The sequence below is a fragment of the Uloborus diversus genome, chromosome 9 (genome assembly GCF_026930045.1).
Source record: "Uloborus diversus isolate 005 chromosome 9, Udiv.v.3.1, whole genome shotgun sequence".
NCBI classification, from domain to species: Eukaryota; Metazoa; Arthropoda; class Arachnida; order Araneae; family Uloboridae; genus Uloborus; species Uloborus diversus.
Genome location: NC_072739.1, coordinates 102,203,367 through 102,225,961, shown reverse-complemented (window position 1 = coordinate 102,225,961; position 22,595 = coordinate 102,203,367). Strand labels below are relative to the sequence as shown.

The 22,595-nt window shown below is 33.7% G+C and overlaps 1 protein-coding gene across 1 annotated transcript in view; it reads right to left on the bottom strand.

Annotated features, from left to right (window-relative positions):
• Window positions 1–15,022: 15,022 nt before the first annotated feature.
• Window positions 15,023–22,595, bottom strand: part of LOC129230399 (uncharacterized) — a 31,142-nt gene continuing 23,569 nt past the window's right edge. The window contains exons 10-12 of the mRNA XM_054864797.1: window positions 18,753–18,835; window positions 16,720–16,813; window positions 15,023–15,226 (exon numbers count right to left, since the gene is read on the bottom strand). Coding sequence (XP_054720772.1) covers window positions 15,023–15,226; window positions 16,720–16,813; window positions 18,753–18,835 — 381 coding nt within the window. The remainder of the gene's footprint in view (window positions 15,227–16,719; window positions 16,814–18,752; window positions 18,836–22,595) is intronic.

The following is a 22,595-nucleotide window of genomic DNA, read 5'->3' as shown; positions in this document are numbered from 1 at the left end:
ACAATAAATCAAGTAGAGTTCAGCACCAACGTCCATTTAACAAAAATTAATAAGTTCAAAACAATGCACGTTTACAACACGTGTGTTACATTAAAACCCTGTACAATCACAGTGCATAAAACATCATTATTGATACGATTAAGGGCGTTCGTTGATACAGCACAGGATGCATTGAAAAATGGGGGTAAAATTCAGTGCCATATATCAGGAAAATGGCATCCATGGATAAAAATTTGAACTGCGTGCATCGTTTATAATTTTATTTATTATTTCACCACCTTTTATTGTATGCATAGGCGGCTGTTGCATCAAAAAAGTAGGAAGTCAAAGGAGGTGCGGGGAGGGGAGAAGGTTAGGTGAGCGGTGCCTCTATAGCTGACTTTCAGTGGCGGATTGGTTGAAAAAATCGGCCCTGGCATTAGGAGATGTAGCGGCCCCATAGCTCTTATAGATATTAAATTTTACCTAACGTTATACTTAAATGATATCCTAAACCTTATTTTGGGGGAAATTTGTGATTGTAATTGCCCATTTAAGTATTTTTATGATGCCCGGAATTTGATTGAATATTTCCGTAATGATAACACTGCTTGTTTAGTGTATCCTTTTCTGCAGTCATAACAAGTAACTTAATTGTCTTGTTTTATGAAACTGATCTAGCGATGTTCATGGGTGAAAGACTAGGGCCGTCTTAGAACGTGATGGGTTCCTCGACACAAACACACATTACTGGGCCCTGTCATAAACATTCCCTTTTTTATACTGCCATGCCCTGACGACCCCCAGACTCGATACGAGGTCAAAAACCTGGTGGGAGGGGTCGGGTACGAGTTTTACAGCTTCTTAATTTTTTTTTTTTTTTTTTTCAAACGCATGTATCAATACAAAGAGAGAAATTGGACTTAACTTTCTGGCTTCTGGGAGTCATTAAAGTATTAGCAATATGAACTTAATGGAAAGATTAACTTTGAGTCTGAAATAGGGGGGTCTTGGGGGCTCTCCCCCGAAAAAATTTCGAAATTGTAGTCTTAAAAGCTCAATTTTAGGCAATATTTGGCGATGTTAGGGGAGCGTAGTTTCAGCTTCTCCTGCTACAATTTTTCGGAAGTGGAAATCCAAAAACAGAATTTTAAATTATCTCCGAGTATATGCTATGAAGAGCGGTTCCGGGGGCTCTCCTCTGAAATTTTTAAAAATATATTAGCTCTGAAAACGCAGTTTCAGAAGATCTTTGGTGATTTTAAGTCGAGATAGATTCTGAGGCCATCCACCAGAAAATTTTCAAATTGAAGTCTTAAAAGCCTTTTTTTGGTAAAGACTACGGCACCGGCAGTTACTCGAAAGTTAAGTTCCAAAAACGAAATTTTTGCTGACCTTCAGTGATGTTAGGAAAAGGAGTTTTCCGGAGGCTCACCCCGGAAAATTTTCGAAATTGAAGCACTAAAAACGGGATTTAAAACGTTCTTCATTGATGATGCCGAGAGAGAGGAGGAGACGGGGCACTTTCCCAGAAAAGTTTTGAAACTGTTAAGTTAAAAACCCAGTTTAAAACCATCTTTGGAAAGGTTAAAAAAATGGGAGAGGTTCGAGTGCTTTCCTACAGCAAATTTTCGAAACTGAAATTCCATGTTATGGCGGGAGTGGGTTCGGCTGTTCTCTTATGAAGTTATTCAAAATTGAAGCCCAAAAATTTAAATTTTACACGATCTTCGATGATATTAAGAGGGGGGGGGGAGGTTCTGGGGACCACCGGAATTCTTTCGACGTTGGTTTTTGTCAACTTTTTTTCTTTTTAAACTGAGGGACCCGAAACCGTGAGTTTGTACAGCGTACAGAATACTTTACGTTTCGTCAAAAAATGTTTGAAACTCACATTTCGGCGGCATTTGGCCTTTAATTTGATAATCTTAATAATGTAGAGCCTTTCATGCTCCTCAATGGAATTTTAAAATTGCATTTTTTTTAATTAATTTTTTCGGAAAAAAATATTGTGTCATTTTTATTCCAATTGTTATAAACAGAGTCGCCGAGAGCAAAAAGGGAAAAAAATGACATAGGTCAATATTTTTCACAGGCCCCCTTCTACACCTTTCGCCATTAGGATATTTTACCCTCTGTACGAGTTCAATTAAGAGCCGGGCCCCTATTCTCCAACTAAGCTGACAGGACCTCACGTCGGCCCTTGTTGTAAGTTGCATTTTAGAGCAATTTGAACTGTCATTTATAAATAAAAGCATCAAAGAAATCAAAAGTAATTTAACTTTTTACGACCGCTAAGGTTTCCCTGTTTTTTTTTTTTTTTTTAATTTATTCATTTATTTTTTATTATACCACTAAAGATACATTGGCAGCCCAGGGCCCGAAGAACTAAAAGTAAGGCGCTAGGTCCACATTAATATGGAGGCCCCCTTATGCTGTGTTTGATTTTCATTTTTAAAGCACGAATGCACTTTTGGAGGTCTCTTTGTCTAATCACACAACTATGTATAAATCACTTATGTGCCTTTATGAATCCCATCTGGGCCCCCTCATAATCGTGATCAAGGAAATTCGTTATTGGCAGAATGATTAAAAATTCCCCTTTAAAGAAGTTTTTTTTTCCAATTAATAAGTCATATTTTTTTTAAATACATGTATTTTCCATATCAATGCAATACTATGAATAATTCTTTGAAAAATGTGGAGCCCCTTAGGAACATGGGGCCCCAGTCCTAGGCCTAGTCTGCCTGTGTGGAACTCAGGCCCTGGGCAGCCCCATTTCAGAAATTCCCCCTCCCCCTTCTTGGTAACGGACCTGCCTCCCTCCACCCGCAAGCTTTAACACATGCGTAAAGAGGAGCTGAGGCTGTGTTTTGCGAATTTGCGTTATTCTAAACACATCCGCGCAATATTTACATTTTGCTGTTAGTAGACAGGCCCGAAATACTTTGCTGTTAGTTGAACGGCCCAAAGCATGACCGGCCCACCGGGCAAATGCCCGGTTGCCCGCCGGCTGTATCCGCCACTGCTGACTTTTATTTTATGAATTGAAGTTGAACGTTCTTATTGATTAATTGACCTCTAAAATATTCGAGTGGATGGCCACAGTAGATTCCTTTCGTCCTTTCTTTCAATTTAAAGTTCCATTTCACTTTTTATGAAATAATAAATTGAAAAATATAAATCCCCCAAACTTATTAAGTCAATTATCTTTTCTTTAAAAACGTGAATCGATCAATTTTCTCATCTTTTGATCGATCGTTAATTTTGAACTTAAAAAAGTGGAAGGGCAAAGCCCCTTTAATTTTAAAACTGAGGGGGAAGTTTTCCCCCTTGCCCCTCCGTACGAGCCGCCGATGATTTTATGTAAAAATAAATAAATAAATATATAAATAAAATTAAAAAAAAAAACTCGAATTTTAACTGAAGTTTCCGTTTTAGTTACCTCTGAATCAACTTCGACCAGTTTTTAGTGACGTCCACATTAACGGTTTAAACAAACTTTACACTAAATGAGCAAAAGGGAAATTTTCTTGCCTCACACTTGAATCTGATTAAAGTAATAAACTGCTCTAGTCCAAACACGGATTCTATGGAAATGGCAAACGTCCAGTTAAGACAAGTCTATCCATAGTCCCACTTCATTCTTATAGGCTGTACAATCGCTGAAACTCATTGCAACAAAGAGAGCGCTCCTCTGTTTCCATTACCTTGCCATTGATTGGTGGATGAGGGGTTCCCTGTAGCGCCTCTTGCCATCAAAATGGGCGATTTCCAATCAAAAATAAACAAACTTTGAAAGGTTGACATTGATTGATGGATGCATGAGCTCATAATAATTACATCGGTTTAACACAGAAAAGTCATAAATTGTCAAGGTCCGTTTAGCATCAGCGCCATTTAGTGGGGCCATGGTCATCTGAATGAGGGTGAAAAATGAAAGTTTGATGCTCGTGTTCCACTCAATTTAGAGGCTAACATACATCTGCAAAAACTGACATCCCTAAAAACTAATAGATGTGTCCATTGCCGCTAGTGAACCGGACGTTTGCCTTTCCATACAATCCGTGGTCAGACAGTAAAAGGAGGAGTCAAAGTATTTAGGGGTCATCTACAAATGATGCCAGGCTTTGACGGGGAGAGAGGTTTTGCGAAATTGTGGCAAGGTGGGAGGGGATAACAAGGATCACATTTTTTAAAATAAGAATAAAGCTAATGAAAAGCAGTGTGACAAGGAGAGGGAAAGGGGTAAGGTAAAGAGTGACACATCGTGAAAAAGAGGGGAGGGGGGGGGTTGATGAAAAAAAGCGTGACTTCATTCATGGACAGGCTCTTAAGTGAGTTCAAGTTTGGTTTAAACAATCAACTCAGAGGTCTTCCACCTCTGTTCCACAGGTTCGTACTATTCGTTGAATCAAAGGGCCAATATTTTAGTTAACTTAAAAAAATTATGTAAGATTGCATTCTTAGAAACGATTTGTTTGCAAAAATAAATTCAAATTTTTTTTAATTTGTTGCTTCTGTGTGTGTGTGGTTATTAATCACAGAATATATTTTTAAAAACCCATTAGGGGTTGTCCATAAAGAATGTCACACTTATTTTCAACAAATTGGACCTACCCCTGTGTGACAAAGTGTCACATTTTGTCTTTGGGGCTGTCTACAATTGATGTTCCGCGTTGAGAGGGGAAAGGGGATTCGTGAAATTGTGACTGGCAAGCGGGGGGAGAGGTAACAAGAAGTGTGACATCATGCATTTTTTTAAAAGGGTAGGTTTATGAAAAGCAGCATGGCACCTGACGGGGGGGGGGGAGGAGGTAAGATGAAGTGTGACACTTAGAGACAAAAAGGGAGGGGGTTCGAAAATCCTGAAAAAAAGTGAGACATCATTTATGGACAGTCCCTTACCTCTCTCCCCTTTATACAAATGAGACAACCAGCAACAGGCTCTGGGCCCAGCTAGGCAGGTCCTAGTCAGTTTATAAGTCCTTTAAGAAGATCAATGGCCCTCTTAAAGCTATTCACTCCCTTTCCCATTACCGCCTCTTCCGGTAAGCTGTTCCAAGTGCCCATGACCCTACTAAAAAAGTAATTTTTCCTTATTCCCAGATTAGCCTGAGATTTGAATAGCTTAAAACAATGAACCCTCATACTACTTCCCATGCAAAATTTTAAATAATTAACATCTTTCATTTTGATAAGTTTAAACAACTGAATCATGCCCCCTCTGACTCTCTCCTTTGCTCCAGGCTATATGTATTAAAGCTTTTAAGTCTGGCATCTGAATCTGAATGTCCCCTTATTAGTCTAGTAAGCTATCTTGGAACCCTTTCCAATAAAGAAATATCTTTTCTGATATAAGGAGACAAAAATTGAAGAGCATACTCCAAATGAGATCTTGTCAAACTCCTATATTAAGGCAGAAGAACCTTCTTAGATGAGTTTGAAATAGATCTATTGATAAACCCAAGCATTCTGCTGACTTTGTTACTTGCAATGCTGCACTGTTGATTAAACTTGAAATCCTAATTTATTAAGATACCCAGGCTTCAAACGCTTTGTCACATGTCACTCTGTTTTCCATAAGCAAATTGTTATAAAAAATGTATGATGTCACACTTCTTGTAATCCCCTTCCTCTCCCTCCTTCTTATCACAAGAAGTCAAAAATTTTTAAACTCCTTTCCCCCTCAAAGCGAGATATCATTTATGAACTGCCCAGAGCCGTGTCCAAGGGGAGGGTTTTAGGGGTTAAACCCCTCCCATTGGAGAAACATAATAAGAAACCAAAGAAAAGTGTAAATTTGATTTGAAACTAACTTTAATGTTGAAAAGTCTGTTTATAGTATTTAAAAAAACAAAACATTATCTTTGAAGTTTCCCAGCAATTTTTTTCCTTTTTTCTAGTTCGTCTGAAAATAAGAAAGTCTTCTTCAAAGTGCTGCTCCTCCGAACCCCCCCCCCCCCCCCGCCCCATGCCATTAGCATTATGGAGCATTTCAAATTTTGTTTCCAGATCTTCAGTTTTGCAAAATTTCCAGAAAAAGCCCCCGAGTATCTAACAACATCGCTTAAAATTGTAAAACATCACCTTAACTCGGGTTTGGCTTTGTTTCAGTGTGGAAAGCGCCCTAATGTTTCCAAATATGGTCGTACAACTGCGTTTTTAAAACTCCAGTTTCAGAAAAAATTCGAGCAAGGGTCCTCGAGCCGCCTTTTTTTAATATCATCAAAAATTAGGTTTTTTAAAACAAAACTTACTAAAAATGTAAGTGGAATAACCTCTGAACCTCCCCCGTTTCTAATATATTAGGATACTGCTTAAGTTTCTTAGGATTTTTTAGAAAAATCCAGGGGACAGATTTAAAATCCCCTCCCCGTAAAAATCTTCAAAGTTTGTCTGCAACTGCGTGTTTGGAACTTCAATTTAGAAAATTTGAAAAGGAAAGGAGAAATAAATTTCTATCAATTTTTCAAGAAAGAAAAAAGATCAAGGAGAGTCTCTGAGCCCTATTCCTTACCCTAACGTCAATAAATATGGCCTATAATCACGTTTTACGCCTTTAATTTCTACAAATTTCCGCGGAGCCAACCGTCTAAAATTCTGTTTTCAATACTAAAAACTTCAAAATTTTCCGGGGGAGAACCCCCGACTCCTCTTATCAGGTTAGATTTTTTATCAACATGTCTCCCTTAAAACTTATTTTCTAGTTGCACCACTGTTTTATACTCACAGTTTTAAATTATTATTTAAGGAAATATATATTTTTAACTGTACAAATTTGATCCGGATAAACATGAGCCGAATAAAAACTAGGCTTTACTGTATATAAAATATACAATAATAGAATTGGTAATATATCACTTAAAAACACATCTTCTGCGAATTTGAACCTCCCCCCTTCCCCACACACCGCTGCGCCCCTCATTGTAGCCATTAAACAGAAATGAATTATTTGACCCACTGTTGTATTTTTCTGATAGTGCAGGTAAGAACGATAAAACATTGAAACCAGAACCCCTCCCTTTATGAAATTCTGAACACGGGCCTGGAACTGCCCCTTAGCTACCTTACCAAAATGGTGATTAAATTTAGTGAAATATAACTTGGTGTTGAGTCAAATCTTGGTGAGTATTTAATTTTTACAGAATGTCATTGCCCTGTTTTTGATAAACTTAATTTTGTAGAGAAGGCTAAATGAGTGCTTTAGACACATTTTGTATGAAGGTTTTTCTACCTTACTTAAAGTTATACCATTTTTTTTCCTTTTGGTTTATAGTTATGATAGTAGGCAAGTTGACTGTAATTTTTGTGATTCCCCTCTGAAATGCAAGGCATAGAAATGATCAATGTTACTAATTTTCCCAAATTAAAAAAAATATATACATTGCAGAAATTTCAGTTTTAATTATTGTTTGGAATTGGTATGAATTTTTTTCTTTTCTCAAAATTTAAAAATGCACGCTGAAATTCATAAATGATTCCATGCATGTTTACATTTGGAATTTTTAATTTTATATGTTCAACATTGACAAAAATTTTTTTGCTAATATCTTTTGAATTTTACCTAAATCCAGCACAGATACATGGGGGTCACCCCCCGCCCCCTAAACTGTCGACAATATTATCTGCTTCTATTGTGTTGAAACACTTTGTGAATATAATAAAAACAATTTCAGAAATATTTTCAATTCATTAATTATTTTTGAACGTAAATATCTGAGATACTACTACACTCTTTTCATTGTGAAATTAATTAGAAACTTTTATGCGGTTACGTGTCTTATTTCAGGCTGATATGGTGTTTTTTTAACTACACTCAAGCAGTTTCAGAAATTTTTGGCAGTCAAAACAGTAGATTCATTTACAGTGGGGGGGGGGGGGGTAATTTTCAGCATACCCCCCGAAAGTGGTAGGTATTCTGTATTCGCCCGTGATTGAAATACATTCAACTCTATTGTAAAGGGAAAAACGAAAAATATTTTTCAAAATATAAACTGCCCACATACTCTAGTTAAAAGAAAATGACTCATTTGAACAAAACAATATTATTTTTAATTTATTAATTAAAAAAGGAAAGGTATATGTTTGTTTATTAAATCTTATTCTAAAAAACTGCTGAGTTTTATCATATTGTATTCTGAGTGTATATTTAATACTTTGCTTGTATATTGGGTGGGTGGGTCTTTTTTTTCTCCCTTAGTCGATACTAGTTCAGGAACTTTCCGAACAGATGGGAACATTAGGAACTTTTTCCCACAAAGAAACCTCAAAATATTTAATTTACCATATATACGTTACAGAATGAAAAATATTGTAAAAGTAATTTAAAAAAAGAAAAAAAGAAATGACGGACAACTCGTATAACTATATTTGGTAATCTTCATAAATGTTCAAAACAAAATATGAAATGCTTTTAATTAAAGTAAATGCCACAATGTCTTACCATTGGCACTTAAATACATGTACCAAACATACATTTCTTTTAATTAATGGAAATACAAGAATGTTCCATCCTTGTCAATTACTAATTAAATTTAAGAACTGGCTAATAGCATAGGAAAATAAAACCATTTGGTTTCGAATTAAAAAGATAATGCAATGGTAAAATTCACATTTCTCTGCATTTGGATTCTAATAAATCCAGACGCATTTTTTACTTGGACTACTTGTGTCCGCTAAAAGTTGAAAAAGACTGGGGAGCAATTTCAAATTGTTTATTGAGTTTTGATGCAAATTAATGAAAACATAATAGCTATGAGGAACAGATTAAATTATTTCAACTGTCTGCTGAAAGTAACAGTTGAAAGCATAATTATAGACATTTGTAAATAAAACTACTCCCTTTGATGATGTTTTGTACATTCGTTGTTTGTTTATCATTATGATTGCAAAAAGTAAAACAATCTTCTTTCTCTCATTTTTATTCTTTGTTGACTAACTTAATGTTCCCAGGATTTAAAAATAAATAAATAAATAAATAAATAAATAAAACATTTTCATTTTATTTAATTGAAACAAATTTTTAGTCTTAAAATGCAACCGTTAAAGGAATTTTTTTTTTTGTCCTGTTTAATTGGGCTGCACTATAATTTTCTGTTATAATTTTATGAGGGGTCGCCCTCCCCCCTAAAAAAGAACCACAAAATTGTTGCATTAGGCATAGCTACCATATTATAGTTTATTCTGATAGCTGAACGTAAAATAACTCAAAACAGGGACACTGAACCAATGGGTTTTGCCAGAAACGGTTGTCTAGTTAAGTGCATTTTCTTTAAGTATGTAGTTCTGAGCACTGTTTTTTTTCTTTCTTTCTTTCTTTTTCTTCTTTTTTTTGTGCTAATTTATTTTTAACAGCACACAGAAGTTTCATGACTCAGGAAAAAAGTCCCAGAGACAGTTTAAAATTAAATTCTTTAAAATTTAGTAAATAAATGTAAAATCAAACAGAAGGTACCACAATGGTAACAACAGAAATAAACATGGCAAATGATATATTTGTTTAAATCACAACCAAGATCACATGTAGCAACAAAACAACATTGAATGAAAAAAAAAATTCATGGTAATTTTACCGTATACAAAATAAATATCCCATATACCCAGGTCATTTGGTAAAATCTTAAAAATAATAAATAATTATGCAGTATCACAGTAAGTATGACAATGACCATAACAGAAAGAAACAGCAATGCAGTGAGATCACATATTTGTTTAAATCACAATCAAGATTAGATATAACAACAGAACACATGAATTTACCACATTTTCATGATAATTGCAAACAAGAAAAATATCACATAAACCTAGGTCATTAATTAAAATTTACTGAATTGAGAAAAAAAGGGGGGGGGAGAAGGACAATAAGACAGCAAGTACAATAATAGTTACAACAAATTGAAACATTAAACATAGTAAAAGTGCAATAAAGACAGGCATTTGTTTCATAACATCAAACTAACATATATCAATGGCAATCACAATTAAGATCAGCATCATAACACTGAACTAGCAGTGGCATAGACAGGATTTCCTTTCAGAGGGGGTCCAGTTATATATCAAGTTTAAAAAAAAGAGAAACACCAGCTCAACAGCAGATGTCCTCAAATCCTCTAACAAACTTATTGTTCTGGCTTTTAAAACGTTTTTTCCCCAACTCTCTTTTAACAAGAAGACTCAGACCATGCTTTGGCTTTGAAGTTGCTTTATACCAGGAACTACACTGAAAGTGCATGGGGTTGTAATATCATTTTTTTGTGAAATAATTGCTTTTTTTCTGAAAAAAGAAAAATAACTTTATGTGTTCAAATTTGATTTTCCTTATACTATTTAAGGATTATTAAATATGTCTAATTGTACGTCCTCAAAGTCGCGTTCTTTTGGACTGCAGAAGGAGGCAAATTATGCATGAAAAAATTGACATTTTAATTTTTGAATTATCTTACTCAATTCGGGAAGGGTTTAGATCCCCTGGAATCTCCCCATGGCTATGCCACTGTGATCTAGCTAACATTAATGGCAATTCAAGATTAAAATCAGAAGTGCCATTAAAGAATTAAAAAAAAAAAATCTGTAGAATATCACAAATATCACCTCTAAAGTCTTCCAGCCACTTTTGAAAAATATTTAAAATAGAGATTCTCCAAGTTTTTTGGGAACACTTGAGAGTTTTTTTATATTGTTTGTAGACCCTTTTCTAAGCAACATAGTCTTTATACAAGGTGCATCAGAAATAACTCCCACATTTTCTCCAGTAATAATAGAGCTGGGTTTGTCATTGTTGTGGTCTTGGTAGTATGTAGTTTATTATTTTCATTGAAACCATGGAACTGAATTTGCATTACTGTATGCCTGTAATACTGCCATGGACTGTTCACGGACAAAACAGACTTTCATTTGTCAGGCTGCATTGACAACCAAAATTTTTGGCACTGTGCAGAAAAAGTGTTACTGCATGGTGCGGTGGCTGATTTTGCCCTAGATTTCTCAATTCAAAAATTTAAGTTCAGAGCACTCTGAGCCGACTTTTCTGGTCTATCTGGGAACTACTGATTGAAAAGCACAATAAGCCTCTCAACATCACAATATTTACAAGTTTTATACAACATTTTTGAAAAAGTTCATTAAACAAATTTAAATTATGATATGTTTTGTTGTATGCTCTTTAGTTTTCTTTTTCTTTTCTTTTTCAGATTGTCTAATTTTGAAGAAGCAATCCTTTTTTGAGCAATCACGATTGCTTATTGCTTTCATTTGACAGTTTTGATGTGCTATCATTTTATTTTCCCACCAGCACCCTGTGCAGCATCACCAGCTCCTCACAATGCAGCTCCAATAGCGATAGCCGTCTCCAGGTTGCGTCAAAACCCTACACTTACACACACACACAAACACATGCACACACATACATACACACAAACACATACACACACAAACACATACACACACACGCATACATACAGAAACCTACACACACACACACCTACCCACACACTCATGCCTGCACACAGACGCAAACACACATGCCTACAAATGCATACATTCCCTCCCCCCACACACACAAACACTCATACACACTCATACCTGCACACAGACACAAACACACATGCCTACACACATACACATACCCCCTACACACAAACACATACCCCTACACACAAACACATACCCCCTACACACAAACACATACCCCCCACACACGTATAAACACACATGCCTACATACACACTCGTGATTGCGAAAAACATAATTTGAATTCAAGAGGTCAAAACTCAAATTATTTATTTATTTTTTTGCATTTATCATCTTTTTAGGACAGGATATGTTAATAACAAGGATATGCTATCTTTAAGTCTGCATAGAAAAGTTACAGTAATACTGATTCTTTGCAATGCTCCAAAAGCTTGAAACACAGTCGGACCTCGATATAAGGTCACTCCATGGGACCTCACAAAACTGACCTAATAAGTGGGGTGACCTTATAACCGATTCATATATATATTTATTGATAAATAAGGATGTATACATTGATTCTTTTCAAAATTTAATATGTCCAAAAACATCAGTTAATTAAATTATAATAGTTGAATCGATTTGAACCAACTGAAATTTTTGGAATTAATAAGAAATTTTGAAATGCTTTTTTAAAACTTCCATTTAGAAGAAAACTGCTTTAAAATATGCCCAAGCAAAGAACTGATGTGCAACTTACCTCGCTTAAAATTACACTAATACGGGACTGACGCGTTTTTTCTTTAGTTTAAGCAAAATGGTTTCGAAGTATCTTCTGAAAATTTTCTTCGGCTTCTAATGACTGGCAAAAAATTGCAGTATGTACATACTGAGTGCTCACGTTACTCCTTCATATTTTAGTATCACTGTTGTAACACTCACTTTCTACTGTTAATTTACTACGTTAATAAGAAAAATGACTTTTCACTTTTTAAGGATCGTATATCGTGGAAAATTCTTGGAAGTGAATCGATTAGGCAATGAAATCATTTAACAAAGTCAGACAAAAGTGACCTTATAAGCGATTAATGTATTATTACTTGACCATATATCCGGTAGTACATAACATAGAATTCCTATTCAGCAAGCCGAGACTTTAGAAAAGTGATCTTATATGTGGGGTGACCTTCTAAGCGGGTGACCATATATCGAGGTCTGACTGTACTATGTTTTAAAACCTTACTCATTTCGGTTGCGAGGAAAAAAATCCCAAAACCCAATTGCTATTTCAGGAGTTTTTACATTCTTTAAAAAAATTCCTGATTAAAAAAAAAAACACTTTTCATTATTATTTTGGGTTATCCATATAAATAAAACAGAGAATATATATGTGTGTGTGTTTATGTTCCCTATACAAATCCACAGTTTTCATCGGATCTGGACCAAATTTGGCAGAGAGGTACTTGGGCACCCGAGAAGGAAAGTACGAATTTTTTGAACGCCAAAAAAAAAAAAAAAAAACTAGACCGTTCAAATTTTAATTTTAGGGCCCAAAAATGGTATTAAATGGCTCTTTCTACCCAAAAGAATTATCCGATTTCTTTGATTCTGTTCCCATTCGAAAGCCTGCGAAAACCACCCATACAGTTCTTTCATTTCCATCAGATAAGAAAAAAAGGCTGTAAAATCCCTGGGAAAAAATTAAAAAGCACTGCTAAGCCTAATGGAACAGAAATTTTATATCGGAAAATTATCGTTTGCGCTATCTTATTTAAAATTAGCTTGAATGAAACTTCAGAAGGTTGCCATTTTTTTTTGTCTCGACTGTGACAAAATAAAATTTTGTTTTTGTTTTGAGGTTAAAATTTCTCCTTTTGATTATTATTTGGCGATTTACCTTCTTTATTTTTTTTGTACTGCCAGCAGAAGATATTCAGGAAAGTTGCGTTTAATTTGTTCGGAAATTTTTGATTTGACGTTTTCTTTCTTTCACTGATTATTTGGACAAGAAATTTTACAGCTTTTTTTCCCTCTAATTGAAGCCTGATTGTTGAACATGCGCCACATGACCTAACTTTTATTTTCGAGGTAGACCGTGCAAAGCCGGGCAATGCAGCTAGTTGTTATATAAAAAGCAAAATTTGTTCAATGATTTTGCACTTCATACAGTTGACTCTTTTTACAAACATCCATCTATTAAAATCTAACAGTACATTGTCTAAGTTAAGCAAGGCTTTAGAAATCTATGGCCTTCAAACATTAAAAAAAAATCTGTGTCATCTTAACAGTGGACTCTGCAATTTTTGAAACAGAAAAATGGTCAGTTAGTGAGTAATAAGTTCTTTTCAAGTATTGAGCACTCTCATCAGCAGCTGTCTAAAAGCTTCTCTTGTCGAAAAAAAATTCTTTTAGACAAGAGACGTGCTTTCATATTTGAAAGTATCAAACAACATGTAAAATAATTCAATGCAACTCTGATCTCTTGTAATTTCATGAAGCAGAGCTTTTGAAGTGCATTAAAATGTATGAAAAATACAATTGCAATTTTGAGACCAAACTATCCTTCTATGCTGGTATTTTTGCTTACTAATTATTATGGCTATTTTTATCTTTTTATTTATTTATTTTTTTGCTTCCCTCTGACAGCTTTTTACCCCACTATTTTTGCGGTACCATCAAGCAGGGCAACTTTGCGAGATTGCACCAGTTTTTCAAAATAAAGACACTTTGGTGCTCTAATAAGCTCCAAAATCAGCTAATACATGTAGCAGATTTTTTGTCTAATGAAAACATTTCAACATCTTTTAGGGGCTGTAGCAATGCTTCTCGTGGTGCGGCCTGGATAATGCTAAACTCCGACCTTCCACAAGCTACCAATCTTTGACTAAATTTGTATCTAGCTCATGGGTAGTAAATTATGCAGGTAGGAGGTTTAACCCAACCAGGTCCTGTACCTGAACCCAGTGTCTAGAGTCGTAGATGGATTAAACCGTTCTTTGGGGACAAGGGGCGTTCAAGCACCCTCATCATGGGGGTAAATTCCTGCCATCCTCGATGGTGTATTTTTTCCATGAAGATCCACATCTATTAGCTAGTTAAGGAACTTAGTATCTCACCAAATGTCGCTTTCAAAAACCAACAAAGATAAGAAATAAATAAATACCTTTGTGCAGAGAAGTAAATGGTAATGTGTTAAAACGTTGTTGATTGCCATTTGCCAGCAAAGATGTTTCACTTAGCAAAGTTGTCTTAGTTGACAGTACTTTAAAAATGTTTTAAGGGAGTTTTAGCGCAAGACATATGAGTAGTATTGCATGTAAGCATTGCAGATTGTAACCCACCCCTTAGTGGTGAATTTCTAAGCAATTGTTATTTTTCCTATAAAAAAAGGTTCCATCATCTTTCTTTGGTGCTCAAATTACAGATTAAAAAACCTTCGGCACAGTTTTTTTCTTTTCAATGTGGTTTTGGACTCCAAGGATTTTAATCAATACCATGCTCTCTTTCCAATTCACATTACTTGCTTTTTCACCTTTTAAAAAGTCAACAACAATTAACAGTAACAGACAACAATGGCTTTTGCGAGTTTTCATCACTCACGAGCTATTTTCCTTTCTTTGAATGTGTGAACTGTGGGAAAAACATCATTTTGGACTCTCCACCGAAAAACCAGCTGCTTAGTCTCGCTTACAAGGATTCCCTCTTCATAAAGCTTTTCAAGTTTCTCATCTGTTATGAAGTGCTGGCAGACGGGATGCAAGCTCTGGCGCAAATAAAGTTGCGACTGTTGCCAAGACTGAATAACAAAAGAGGAAAGTAAGCAAGAAACAAAATCCCTGTTCATATACAGTAACGTAAATACATACTATGTCACATGCAGAATTAATTCTGTATGCTTCTAGAATAAAATTCTTATAATTCGTATTACAAGAACATAAATAGTGTTATACACACAAGCTAAATATAAAATTAGTAATATTAAAATGATATTTGTTTCCAACAGTTTTGATTCAATAACACCGAAATGAGTAATTTTTTTAATGTGGAATTCTACATACAATTTAAGATATTTTTATTTAATTTTTATTCTAACAAGATAAAGTATCATTTGAAACATGTTGTTTACAAAAATATTCATTCTTTGATTATTTGAAAATTTTTATAGTAAAACAGTATGAAAAAGTAATTATGAACTCCTGAAAAATCTAAAAGAAGGCAAAGAAAATAAGACTGCACTAGTTAAACACATGTTAGAGGGAAATGGTTAGTCATATATGCTTGATTCATTTCAGCGCCATGTTTGATTCAAATATCCAGCAGTTTATCCAATTTTAATGCTGGATTTTGTTTTGTTTTAGGGATTTGATTCATTAAAGAGGCTGGTTCAACCAGCTGGCTTTAACCACTGATTTTCAAATATAATTTTAACTAAATTAATTATAGCCAACATTATATAGCAAATATACAAATTAGATTGAAGACATGTTTCGTCTTTACAACGAGTGCCTCTTTTTAATGCAAAACATATCGGATAATAAGACAGTTTAAAATAATTTTGTTTCTAACCAGGAAACACTATGTTGGTGTAGTGATTAAGTTTCTAAATTGATATCAATTCAAAGAGCACATTGAAACATGTTGCTTGATGCATAAATAATTTGCCCCTTGTCAACAATTATTGAAATATGAGGCTTTTTTAAAAATAGGCGAACTTAGCTAGAATTCGACACTAAAACAACCATTGATTTGTTAACATTCAAAAACATTCTGGTTACCTTTTCCAGATCTTTCTATTTCTTGTAAAATTGGGTGACATTTCTTAAAATTTCTCTCGGCTTTACGACCTAATATTTCGATAACTGGGGAATGAGGGCAAATGGTTTATGTGTTAAAAAAACATGTTTCACTATTTAATACATGTTTGAGCCTCAGAGCAAGAATTAAAATGGAGGGAGCAAGTCCAATCATTAGCTTAACAAAAGCTGACCCAAGGATCCCAAGTCATGTGACTCGACAACGACGAATGGTTGGCACGTTTTGCATGAAACAAGCGAGAGAAACCTGGTTTCTTCTAATACTTTGCTTTAAAATCTGTCAGTGACTTGGGGTCTTGGTTTCATGAAAGAAAGTCTTCGTTCCCTCCATTTTATCTCTTCTCAATGGTTTGAGCATATAACAACATTTTTATTACTTTTTTCATTTACATCGCAGAGAGAAACAAATCTGATTAAAGATTTGGAAAACATCAATTTGGAATCTGTTTTCACTAATAATTTACGATGTACTTACTAGTTCTACAAGTGGAGGGATTTTTTCAAATTTCATGCTATTTATGAGAGTGACAGATACATTCTTTGGGAAAGATTTGGTTTGCCAAGCTTCACTACAATTATAAAAAACATAATGTCAAGAAATTGATATGAATAAAATTTTCACTGTATAGAAAACACCAAAAAAACAGCTTGCATTTATTCTGCTGTGGGCAGGTAAAGGGCAGTAACTGCAAATGCTTCAATTTCTATTCTTGTCATTTATCGTATGTTACCTTTATACAAGTTTGATTATTCCATTGCTGCAGAAAAAAGTGTGATAAAAAACGTCTAATTCCAACATTTCCCTATTATTTTTAGTAACAAAGCCAACAAAATGCTTGGGTTTATCAATAGATCTATTTCAAAGAAATCTAAGAAGGTTCTTCTGCCTTTATATAGGAATTTAGTAAGACCTCATTTGGAGTACGCTGATCAGTTTTGGTCGCCTTATCTGAGGAAAGATATTTTTGTATTGGAGAGGGTTCAAAGAAAGGTAACTAGATTAGTAAGGGGACTTTTACATTTAGATTATGATACCAGACTTAATAGGCTTAACATGTACAGCCTGGAGCAAAGGAGAGTCAGGGGGGACATGATTCAGTTATTCAAATTTATCAAAATGAAAGATGTAAATGGATTAAATTTTTGCGGGGAAAGCAGGAAGAGGGGTCATTGTTTTAAGCTATTTAAATCTCAGGTTAACTTGGAAATTAGGAAAAACTACTACTTTAGTAAAGTCGTGGGCACTTGGAATAGCTTACCAGAAGAGGCGGTAATGAGCAAGGGGATGGATAGCTTTAAGAGGGCAATTGATCTTCATTGGGGACTAATTAATTGACTCGGACCAGCCTAGCTGGGCCAAGAGCCTGGTGCTGGTCGTCACATTTGTATTTGTATTAGCATTAAATTCAAAATGCATTTCTTCAATTATCCCCAAACTCATTTCTGCAGATACTACCGCTTATCTGCCCACAGCATTATGATTTATTGATGTTTCAATTACAGTTACAGTAAACTAGATAAAAACTTGTTCCAGCATTTAGACTAAATAGAGAAGGAGACACTAAGAAACAAGCAAAATTTTGAGTTTTAATGAAAAATAAGCTTTTAACTTAAAAAAACTAAAAAAGTTTATCCCACAGGGAGATATCTAAGTGTTTCTGAAAGTGCAATGGGATTGTTTCCTTCAGTCAGAAGTAGTACTTTTTGTCACTGAAATTGATAGAATAAGCAAAAAAAATAACATGGACTCAGAAAATACTTTCATTTTCCCAACAGTTATTTTTTAATTAATTTTTTAAAATGTCTGATTCTTCAAAGAAGGTGTGGTCTTTATGACGTCACAAATGATGCACTATGGCACATCTTTCTACCACATTTCCACGTTATGATAATCAAGAAGCGAATTACAATTGCTCTCTACGCTTGCTATCAACCATATCGTTGCCAATTCACGTGAGTAAAGATGTGAATTAAATATTTTGGACTGTGAATGGCAACACTGAATGGCATTTCATTATTTGTGATGTCATCAGAAGTGTTAAACGATGAAAGAGCACCAATTTAAGTAATTTTTTAAAAATATTAAACTTAAAGAAATTATTTAAAAAATGGTCAGATTCTATGTTTTTAAGCAAGCTCTTTCAGAAAAAAATACTTTTAAAATTTTGGAAACGACCCCATTAAGGAAAACATCGAGCACTTTCTTGTTGTTATAAACATACACATACATGTATACATATACCATTAAAATTAATGACTTATTTATAGTTAATTACTTAATTATTCACTAGTAACTACTGCAAACATTGCTTAAGGTTCACTTATTTTTAGAAAAAAAGGGGGTGGTTGATTCCAAAAATCAGTTTATTTACACTGAAGGATGAAACATATTTGCAGAGTGTTAAAAAAAAGTATTCAGTTCCTTTTAAGGAATTTAAAGGTACAAAATCATATAAATTTAAGAAAATCAATTTTGAATTTTTGTTAGAAGAAAGAAAAAAGACTTACAACATTTGATGAAAACTTGTATTTAGGAGAAGGTGCTCATGAACTACAGTCTTTAAATGATATGGATTGCACAAATGAGATATCTGGAAAACAAAAAGTAAATTAAAATAAAGCAAAACAGGCAACATGGTACAGTGGATATTTAACATTAAGTACTTGTTATGCATTGCAAAAAGATTTAAAGTTTCTCTTAATATTATCTTATTTATTTACACGCATTTTTTAAGATAATAACATTTTCCCCACCATAAGTTTCAGGATCTCTACAGTTACTGAGTATCTTTTGATAGATGTGAGCATTGGGAAGAGATAAAATGGAGGCAGTGAAGACTTTCATTCATGAAACCAAGACCCCAAGTCACTGATAGATTTTAAAGCAAAGTATTAGAAGAAACCAGGTTTCTCTCGCTTGTTTCATGCAAAACTTGCCAACCATTCGTCGTTGTTGAGAAACGTGACTTGGGGTCTTTGCCTCAGCTTTTGCTAAGCAAATGATTGGACTTGCTTCCTACATTTTAACTCCTGCTCTAAGGATAGGAGGCACATTATAATATCCAGCAATAAATATCTAACCCTTAATTAGGAAAATAATCTTCTATCCAACAAATGTCTATCACAGAAAAAGTTTAAAATTTCTAGATATATCTATAGGATTTTTTTTTATACCTCAAAATACTGATGCATGAGAATTATTACAGTCTGTGGTACATTTTAAAAACTCCAAGCTGTCAATATATGGGTTTTTAATTATTTCAAACAATCAATTTAAGCGCTAGCAGATTCTTTTTTTATTTTAACTTTCACTGGAAAAAAATTTAGGGTAAACCGACCAGTGAATGAACAGTTAAGCACAATTTCATTTTTGAAAAATCCTAGTAATTTTAAATTCTATACTATACAGATCGTAATAGCTAAAACATTTTAATTGATCTATGTAAATATTTCTAAAAAATCGCGGGAACTTAAATGGTACCGCTTCCGACTTTTTTAGGTGTTTAAAGAAAAAATGGCACAACGACCCAGTGAATGAACATGATAAATTTTGATTCAAAAAGAAACTAAGTTTCTTTGAGATCTATCTATATCTATTTATCTATCTATCTATTTATATAACTATTTATATCTATCTATCTATCTATATAACTATTTATATCTATCTATTTATCTATATAACTATTTATATCTATCTATTTATCTATATATCTATCTACTTATCTATTTATCTATCTACTTATCGATCAATTTATCTACTTATCTCTTTACTTATCTACTTATCCATATACTTATCTATATATCTATCTACTTATCTATCTATTTATCTGTCTATCTACCTAACTATCTACTTATTTATCTATCTATCTACCTATCTATCTCCTTATTAGTATATTTACCTACTATCTATCTCTATTTCAGTCTCTCTACCTAGCTATCTATCTCTATATTAGTGTCTCTATCTACCTACCTATCTATTAACCACTACCTATCTTTTTATCTATCGATAAATCTATCGATCTATCTATCTACCTACCTATTCTATCTCTATATTTATCTACCTATATATCTATTTACCTCTTATTTTTTATATGTCTATCTCTATATCTCCCTCTATCTATTTATCTACCTATCTATATACAAACATACCTACATATCTACCTATCTATTCTCTCTCTTTGTATATATATTTATATTTCTCTATCTCTCTATCTACCTGTCTATCTATCAAGAGAGATAAAGATATAGAAAGATAGATGTAGGTAGGTAGGTTAATATACAGATAGAGATATAGATAGATAAAAGATAAAACTCAGTAAAAAGTGCATTCTTTACAAAGACAAAAATAAAGAAATTATAAAATACATAATGAAATGCATAAATAAAGAAGCATATAAAACTATCTGCATTACAAAAAAGTACAAAAATGAAAATATCTCAAAGAAACTTAAAATTTCTTTTTAAATCAAAATAAATTTTGCCATTGTTCATTCACTGGGTTTTTGCAATTTTTCGTACCCAGTGACTGAACACCCCTCTACCTGAAAATCTACGCATTCTGCATTGACTGAAACAATTTAAATCCATTGCCTAAATATGTATACTTAATTTTTCTTTCGTAGAGTTAAAAAATAAAATTTATCGATAAAAATAATATGTATCAAAATAATTCCTAGCACGAAACCAGCCTTATTATTTTGAAAGAGAGAAAGAACGATTCACGGCAGTAAAATTTTAAAATTTTTTTCAGGAAAACAATACGTATCCAAAATAACCAATCAGGTGTCAGATAGCTTAGAATATCAATAAAGAACGCTTTTGTAGTGAATTTATTCAGAAAAAAAATTTTGGAAGCTTATTATTATTATTTTTTTAATGACGCGCTGTTCATTCACTGGGTGGTGTTCACTCACTGGTCGGTCTACCCTATCTACAATCTCATCTAAAATTATTGCAGGTTATGAAAGATGTGGTGATTACTGGGCTGAGGTAGTTACAGTAACAGTTAAAATTGCACTTTCCCCCCATTTAAGGTTTGCAACATAGCACAAACTGCTAATGAGCTATAACAGAACAGAATAAGGAATTCATAAAATTATAATGCTTTTCTAAAATAGTTTCATTCCTTTTTATACATCAATCATTAAAAATATTACACACCTTAGAACCATGCTTCCATCATACGGGGTGACAAGAAATAATTTGGACACACGTATTACATTATAACTTTAATGCTAATGAAAATATTACGATCAAAATTCAAAATTAATGTGAACACATTATTTAGTCTAAAAAATTTAAATTTTCAAAGTGGCTTCCTTTAGCCTTAATACAGAGCTTTAAACATGTCACAAAATTTTCGGCTTTGGGCCGCAACTCACTTACTGATATTTTACTCCATTCCTTGCATAAGGATTTTTTTAGGGATGACCAGCGACCGATTTACACACCTGGGTGCACCGGGCACTGACAAATATGTTGCTCCCCCCCTACACAAAAAATATGATGGTATGTGTGTGTTGGATATTATTTTGATAGAAAGAAAACTTTAAAATACCGATTTCATAAGAAAAAGTTAATAATTAAGATGTTTTGCAAAGAAATCATTTAATATAAATCTAAAATAAATTTATGGTTTTCATGTTAAATTTTTTTTTTTTTTACAGTTGCAGATGGAAAAACTTTGATACAAATGGTAAAGGTAAATCATAATGTACTTTCTGTGCATCAATGATTCTTTATATATTTTCTCCTTTGTTTTCTTGTAGAAAATTCATCTATAATGTCCTCATAATCAAGTTATAGGTCAAACTTCTTTCTATTGATAATAGAGCTAATAAAGATAATTTACCATCCGAAATGAGAGTACGCAAAGGACACTTAATTTTCTTCAATAGCGAAAATAATCGTTCTCCACAACAATTGGCTAATATTCTTTCAATTAATAAAAAAAATGTCAAATGACAAATTTTTTGTTCCCTTTACTTAGAAGCCTCGAACGCTGGTCCCTAAAAAAAATGATGACAGAAATTTGGTAACCCCTTTCCTTTGATGTCCCGGGCCCGGGCCCCGAATGCTCTGCCGTAAATCAGTCCCTGGGGATGACAAAGTTTTATGAGGTTTAGTACACATTCTTGTCTCCAAGACCTTCTTCCATTGCTGTATGTGTCAACGACACCAATTAGTGGGAAAACACCACTTTTATACTTCCTTTTACAGAAAAGGAAGGATTGTATTTGCGAAAAAAATTTCACTCAAAAATCGATCTTAATTTCCATTTTGCTCACCCCCGAATAAATGTTGAGTTTTTTTTTTTTTAACTCGATCACAGGTGGATAAGTGCCTAAGAAC